At 39.5% G+C, this 7997-nt stretch overlaps 1 protein-coding gene across 1 annotated transcript; it reads left to right on the plus strand.

The window, feature by feature from the left end:
- Positions 1 to 1842: 1842 nt before the first annotated feature.
- LOC133521073 (E3 ubiquitin-protein ligase SIAH1A-like) lies at positions 1843 to 7122 on the plus strand. Its single transcript, XM_061855819.1, has one exon. The coding sequence runs from the start codon at positions 2270 to 2272 to the stop codon at positions 3113 to 3115; it is 846 nt and encodes a 281-aa protein (XP_061711803.1). The 5' UTR covers positions 1843 to 2269; the 3' UTR covers positions 3116 to 7122.
- Positions 7123 to 7997: the final 875 nt, after the last annotated feature.

A 7997-nucleotide genomic window follows, 5' to 3' on the forward strand; every position in this document is an offset into this window, starting at 1 on the left:
TTATGGGCTCCTAGCGGAGTGGTGATCGACATGTTCAGGTCTTCTGAGAAGGTTCCAGAGCCCGATCCGCTGTCTGTTTTGGACCCATCAGTGAAGATTCTCAGCTCCCGGGGATTGAGTCCTTCATGATTGTCGTCCTCATATAACTGTATTTTGTACCTTTTATCGAAGATAGCTTGTTTGTGAATCCGGTCCGTGCCTGACCTAAGCACTGGAAATTCGTCATACACCTTTTCCAGGCATTTTGTGTGAAGAGCTCCTGTGATGTTAGACCATATCTTGAGGGTTCGCAACCTTACCGCTGAGAGACTGGCCTCTTGCTGTATGTGTAGGTGCAGCGGTGGAAGGTTTAGCATGACCTCCATGGCTGCTGTCGGGGTAGACCTCGTGCAGCCAGTGGTGGCCGCGCATGCGAGCCTTTGAAGTCTTTGTAGTTTGTCTCGTACGTTGCCTAGGTTTGTTCTTGGCCACCAAACCAGAGCACCGTAACAGAGTAAGGGGCGGATTATCGTCTTATAGAGCCAGAGGGTAATTTTCGGGTTGAGTCCCCACCTCTTACCAATCATCCTTCTGCACTGCCAGAAGACAACTCCCGCCTTGTCTATCCGTTTGTTGATGTGGTTGTTCCAATTGAGTTTATTGTCGAGAGTTAGTCCTAAGTACTTAACTTCATCGGACAGCTGTAGCTCAGTTTGGAAAAGTGTTGGTCTGGTAAAGTTGGCCGCACCTTTATATGGGACAGTCAAATTTTTTTTCGCGATTTTGGAATTGGTCCCATAGTAAAAGTTGTTAAGTATGACCTATAAAGTCGCTGCGCAGAGTATGACTGGTGGTTAAAAGTTCACCCTGTATAAATTTTTTAAGTAAAAAGAAATATGTACCTACCTATGATTAAGACGAAAAAAGAGACTAAACGTCGAAGTAAGGTAACATTATTGTGTCTGGTTTTTATAATTTTAATTATAATTTCAGTAATTAAAACCGATACTCTATAAATTCCATTCAATACGTATCGTAACAGTCACCACAGTTTCGACCGGTAAAAGCCAGTTATCGTTACCCATGCGCAAATAAATGAGTGTAGCTTCATTGTTTATTACTCGATCTGTATGTTTTAAGGCTCATTATATTCCTTGATAATGAAGCAATATGTTTTATATAAAACAAAATTTGCGAAATGCTAATATTTACGGAGATTTTTACAAAATAAAAAATAATAATTTTATAAAAAAACTGTTTTTTGTGATTATTTTTTTTCCTATAGGTTTCACGTAAATGTTTGTAGAAAAGGAAATAATCTCCATAATATAAGCTATTATTTGACATCTCGATGATTAAAATCGGTTAAGTGGTTTTCGAGATACACCGCCAAAAAGAATAGGTCCGGCCGCCATCTTTGTGACGTCATTACTATCCCCTCCACCATTTTTCCGCTTTACTACCGCATGTACGGTAATCAGGAGAACTGTCCGAACACATTGATACCGGTTGTGGGTAAGGCCGAGCTGAGTCAATTAAATCTGGCCTCGGAGCGGCTTGGCGACCGTACTATAAGCAAGTACGATAGAAAAGCGGTAACGTTTTTTCGATTCTAGTTTTTAGTTGTAGTCCCTCAGAGAGAGAGAGAGAGAGAGAGAGACGAAGGCCTACCTCGAACACGGAAGTTCGCAAATTAAGGGCATCTTTCTCTTTTACTCTAATTAAGGCGTAATAGTGACAGAGATGGTTAGGAACTTCGATTTTGCCTGGTTATGCACAATTCGGACCTAAGGGAATATTGACACTGTGGTCAACGTCGAGGTTGGTTGGTCAACGTTGCTCTATTCTATTCTATATTTCTGTAGTCTATGACATCATGGTTGCTGTACTTGCTGTCATTTGACAGAATTTTATTCTGCATTCGATTGTTCGTCATTCAATCGTATCATAAATTTTTTTAACCATATAATATGGATACAAAAGAACAATCGTAATCCTTTAAAAAACGATTTTCTATATAAAATTCTTCGTAAAAGACGAGTTTATATTCGTAATGTGTATGTGAGTGATTTGAAAGATATGGTAAATAGTTAATATTGACTGTCAAGCAAGAAAAATAATAGCAGTGGCCTCCAAAATTGTAATGGAATCTTATTTCAAAGCGACATCCAAACGAAAAAAATCGGCTCTGGAGGGCTACAAGTGAGTTATGTTGTTGTTGAACTAGTTAGTGAATACGTCAGTTGATCGGTGAACCCTGGTCGACGTTTTATATGCGCGTAACGGTGACATGAGCACGAATAAGAGGCGCGGAGGAGCTAGCAGTTGTGCTGTGCCCGGGGTTCCCGCGCTGGCCGTGTCCACCGTGCCCACCGCCATGTCGGCCGACCTCGCGTCGCTGTTTGAATGCCCAGTGTGCTTCGACTATGTTCTCCCGCCCATCCTGCAGTGCCAGAGCGGGCACTTGGTGTGCTCGAGCTGCCGACCCAAGCTGTCGTGCTGCCCGACGTGCCGCGGGCCCCTCGGCAACATTCGCAACCTCGCCATGGAGAAAGTTGCTAGTAATGTAATGTTCCCCTGCAAACACTCTAACACAGGCTGCACTGTGACCCTAGTGCACACCGAGAAAGCTGAGCATGAGGAAGCCTGTGAGTTCAGACCTTACTCCTGCCCCTGCCCTGGGGCCTCCTGCAAATGGCAGGGTGGCCTTGATCAAGTGATGCCTCACCTTATGATGTCTCACAAAAGCATCACAACTCTACAAGGCGAAGATATAGTTTTTCTGGCTACGGACATAAACCTACCTGGAGCAGTAGATTGGGTGATGATGCAGTCTTGCTTTAATCATCACTTCATGCTGGTTCTGGAAAAGCAGGAGAAATTTGACGGGCATCAGCAATTCTTTGCTATAGTGCAGCTTATAGGTTCTAGGAAGGAGGCAGAGAACTTTGCGTACAGGTTAGAGCTGAACGGCCACCGTCGTAGGCTGACCTGGGAGGCAATGCCGCGCTCCATACATGAAGGGGTCTCCTCCGCTATCATGAACTCTGACTGCCTTGTCTTTGACACATCACTGGCACAGCTTTTCGCTGACAATGGAAACCTTGGAATAAATGTCACAATATCTATTGCCTAAAATCAATATTGCCACATTAGAAGTAGGAAGCTGCCTGAAATAACTTATTTCATTGGCTATAAAGAATAATTTAATTAAATTTAAAATGGCAGTGAAATAGAAGTGTAAAAGATCTCTTATGAATTATGTATAGACAGTGTTTTAAATTATCAAACTGAAATTAATACTTTATTATTATTATGAATGCACAGGCAGCTTATAGCTGATATGTGCACATCAATGTCCTGCACTTGTGTTTTGTCCATTTATAAAATGTTTGTTACAATTTGCATTGTTTACAGTTCCCTGACTTTGACATGTTTATATTTGATAGGACATCATAAGCCAAATGTTTTTTATTCTATTACCCGGGTCCACACAGAGCGAGCATATGCCCAGGCAATTTCCTCACACACAATACGGCCAGTGTAGACGTGCCTCGGCCGCGGCGGCCCGCTCGGGGGAAGACAACGTTTGTGCATAAGGAAATTGCCTCGCGCGTATGTTCACTCAGTGTGGACCCGGCTATTATCATTTTGTATATGTGTGTTCACTTTAGTGTTAAGTAGTGGAAAGTTTAATTGGAGTGTAAAACTTCTGAAACGCCTTGTAAACATAGATTATAAATTATATCAATTTATGACCTCTCATGAGCGAGGGAAAGTGATTACTTTATTCCAAAATATGAACAAATATTATTTGTGTTGTTAACATTTAATCATTTGTATATAGTGTAATGTTAAGAGGTTTGAGCAATTTCTATGCAATTATAACGGTGTATAAGCTTGTGAATTTAATTTAGTGTGCTGGCATTGACTGAGCTCAGGTCACAAGGACTGATAACCAAACCCAGTTTATTATTTGGTTGATCAACTATTTCTAATTGTATAACCTAGTACTCACTTGCAGGAAAGTAAGAAAGTGGATACCCAATCTTGCTTTGCTAGACCATCATGAAAAATTTTAGGGTCTCTAGGACCTACCCTCATTGGCTTCAAACCCTTCCCAAGTTTTTTTTTCAGTCTTGTTATCTAGAATCTACAAATATAACAGGTTATGTTTGGCTATAAATCCTACACAATCATGGTCTCCTCATCTTTTTAATGAGGAGAAAACCATGATCCCCAAAAGACAAGAAATAGTTGATTAACTTGGTTGTTGAATCTTTATGTGTTAATTTCCTGACAGTTACCTTCTAGATTTAGCACACCCAGAACAATATCTAAATATCCTTAATTTATTGAATGGTCTTGTGAGACAATCCATGTGAGTCTTAAACTTGCAAGTGCTTAGGCAAAGACAAGCTTAGAACATTGGTTGAGCCCCAACTCACAAAACTCTCTAATGCCTTTTGCATAACAATTTGTAACTTGTAATGTTAGCAGAACTTTTAAAATAACTTTGCTAATATAACACATAAAATTGTTATGAAATAACTCCCTGAATAATATGAATTTGATTTATTTGGCCCCTTACCTAATCTAATTTTATTATAGAAAATCAAAAACTTTACATATGAACTACTTAAATAATATTCTGACACATGTTTGAATCAAATACTTTTCTGATATCATTAAAATATATTAGTCGTAATATTTCTTTACGCTTATAGCAGAATCAGTTGCGTATCAATATTTCTTGCATTAAACTACGCGGCCACACACTCGACGAATGGTATGGGAAGTACGAGTATGCAGGGTAGTATGGCGGTGACGAGTAACGTGGCCACTACGTCTCTGCCTACTCCCATACCACTTCTCTAGTGTGTGGCCGCGCAGAAACAGACAAAGGAAAATACATGTGCTGCTTTTGCTAGCTCAAATTAGATTGTCTTGGATTCTTATCGTGACCTGACGTCACAAAGCTCAGTGAATTCAGTAACTAACGAACTCGCTATCTTATTAGTAAACCATAAAATAAGTAAATAAACCTGGTTATCTGGTCTCGAATACTGGCACTCCTAACTCGGAATGTAGCCAGTTCTGGGCATTGGTTGGTTCTGATCAATTGTTTTAGATTTATCCTTTATTTATACAAAAACCATGTTACTTAATTATAGTGTAATTATCAAGGGTGCATTCGGATATATTGTGTTGTAGAGTCTCTGCGTAAAGAGTCATAGAATGTATTGGTTTGGTTCATTTATATTCCACGACTCTTCTCTTTCCGCACTCTAATATTAACGCAAAATGTGATACAAACGCGGAAAGTAATCTATGAATTCCTAACGAGGGGCGATAATGTAAAACAAAGGGTTGTGCAACAATATGAGTTGGAATAATAATATCGCATGTTTTGCAATGCATGCTAAGACGACGGACTGGACTTTTGATGATCGGTCTGGCCTAGTGGGTAGTGACCCTGCCTTTGAAGACAAAGGTCCTGGGTTCGAATTCCGGTAAGGGCTTTTAATTGTGTGATGGCACAAATATTTGTTTCTTAGTCATGGGTGTTTTCTATATTTTAGTATTATATATATTATTATTATTATTATTTGGAGCCTGTCGTGTCCCACTGCTGGGCAAAGGCCTCCCCCCAATCTCTCCACTGATCTCTATCGAGTGCTATGTCTGGCCACTCCTTCAAGAAGGAGTCCAGTTCATCCCGCCATCGCCGGTGAGGTCTGCCAGATCCCCGATTCGAGTTTTCGGGCTCCCACTCTGTAGTGACTTTGCCCCACAACTCATTCGGCATTCGGCAGACATGACCAGCCCAATCCCATTTTAGCTTGGCCGCTTTCCGAGCTACATCGATGATTTGTGTCTTGGAGCGCAGCGTGGTGTTCCGGACTCGATCCACCAATTTGACACCTAATATGCTACGCTCCATAGCTCGTTGGCAAACTCCGAGTTTGGACTTCTGAGCTTTAGTCAAAGACCAAGTCTGTGCCCCGTAGGTTAGAACTGGGAGTATGCACATGTCCATGAGCTTCCGTTTGAGATATATCGGAAGATTACCTTTCATCAGGTGTTTCATGGACCAATAGCTCCTCCAGGCGTTTTCAATCCGTCTTTCGACCTCTTTTTCCTGACGCGCCTGGAAGGAGACTAATTGGCCCAAATAAATATACTCATGGACATCCAAATATATATATATATACACACCGTGTTTTTATTGAATTCCGTTAACTTCGGGGTATCGGTAAGTAGGTTTAAGGAAATTAAATGGTACAGTTAATTTAAAAAAAAAAAAGTTTTTTTTTCTATAATTAGTACTTAAATGTTGCATATAGCTTTGTTGTAAAACGGAAACTTCATTTAAATCAACCAAAGAATTGAAAACTGTGACATATCAATGTCATTTCGACCATCGATCGTCCGAGATAGTACTTACGTTTAGTAGCAAATGTAATACCTCACACTAAACTAATTGATATGTAAACAGGCCCAAAAGCAAGTGTGCACGCTCGTAAGGGCCTTATAAGATAAAAAATAATTATTGATTATCTCTGAAATGGAGTTAATTAGAATACCGGTGTCTTTGAGAAAGTTACTTAATTTAAGCTCGGGAATGCACCCTTTAAATTAACGGAAATAAAAAAAACACGGTGTATGTATATAGAGAACTATATATATATATATATATATAGTTCTCTGAGTACCCACAGCGCAAGCCTTCTTGAGCTTACTGTGGGACTTAGTCAATCTGTGTAAGAATGTCCTATAAATATTTATTTATTAGCAAAATAAAAAGCGTCGAAAAGTAGCATTTTAATCGCCTGTTGCTCTATATCGTCTAGCAGCCCAGATGCCAATAAAAAAGCCTTCCATGCTACTGTCTTTTAATCGTTATTTTGGCAAGATCAGTGGGCGGTTAGAGTATATAAATTAGGATTTTTTGAGCATATGAACATGTTATCCGAAATGCACTCCTATTTCTGTACTTGATTCCACTTCCATAAGTTTTTCCAATGTATGCCGCCATGATGGTAGCGTACTTTAATATTATTTAATCTTTCTTCTATTTCTTAGGATATACCTGGTAAAAAATACAAAAGATTCTAGTTTAAATAAACATTTTGTAACATATTTTTGGTTTTAATTTTAATCTTTATCAAATTTACTTACATTCGGTAATTCAAGTACCGATTATCAATATAATAATCAATAAGGTTAAAATATAAACTGAAAAATTTTAGGGTAGAAAGGGGGGTTTCAATCCATTTGCGGAAGGGCGGCACCGTCGTCGAACCCAAGCCACCTGGCAGCGGACTTGAAGCGGTGGCGTGTGCCTCGGATGCACAATATGCACATGCTCGTGGCGCCTATAACGGCGATACTGATCGTACATCTCAGCCAGTCCAGTATGGTGCTTAGTGAGCGGTTCCATCGTTGAGATATTTGTTTCTGCCATATGTTTGATTAAGGAAAGTAGTAACGCCGGTTTGCGAGCCCCCTTACGTCGTATTTGTAACACTTACAATAAAGAATTTACTTCCATCGATACGAGTATATTCAATGTCACTAGGCCCAAATTCCGTTATCAAATACTCAATATTCTGCCAAAATAATGTTCATCAGTAGTGTGTCGTCATCATTGCTAGTATCGGTACTGTCAATGTACTTAATAATATATTGCGCAAATTGGTTGTCAGTACCTAATTTCGACTTTTTGCTAATTTTATTTTCTTCTCCATTTGAATTTTAGTACCTAAATTATAAAATACATAAGCATGGTCTACAACACTTGGTAAACTTGTATGTTAACATACCTTTTAGTTAAGTCCGTTTATTTTATGTATGTTTTAGTGAGAGCGTTTAAGGAAGTAAGTGTTCATCTCTATATTGTTTGTACCTAACAATGTAACCTATTATCCTGTCGCATACTTCTGTTGTTTCTCCAAATAAAAAGAAAAAAGGAGCACATTTGGGGTGCATAGACGTTGTCAACAGAAGTTACAAGT

This window comes from Cydia pomonella, chromosome 9, assembly GCF_033807575.1.
Source record: "Cydia pomonella isolate Wapato2018A chromosome 9, ilCydPomo1, whole genome shotgun sequence".
Taxonomy (NCBI): Eukaryota; Metazoa; Arthropoda; class Insecta; order Lepidoptera; family Tortricidae; genus Cydia; species Cydia pomonella.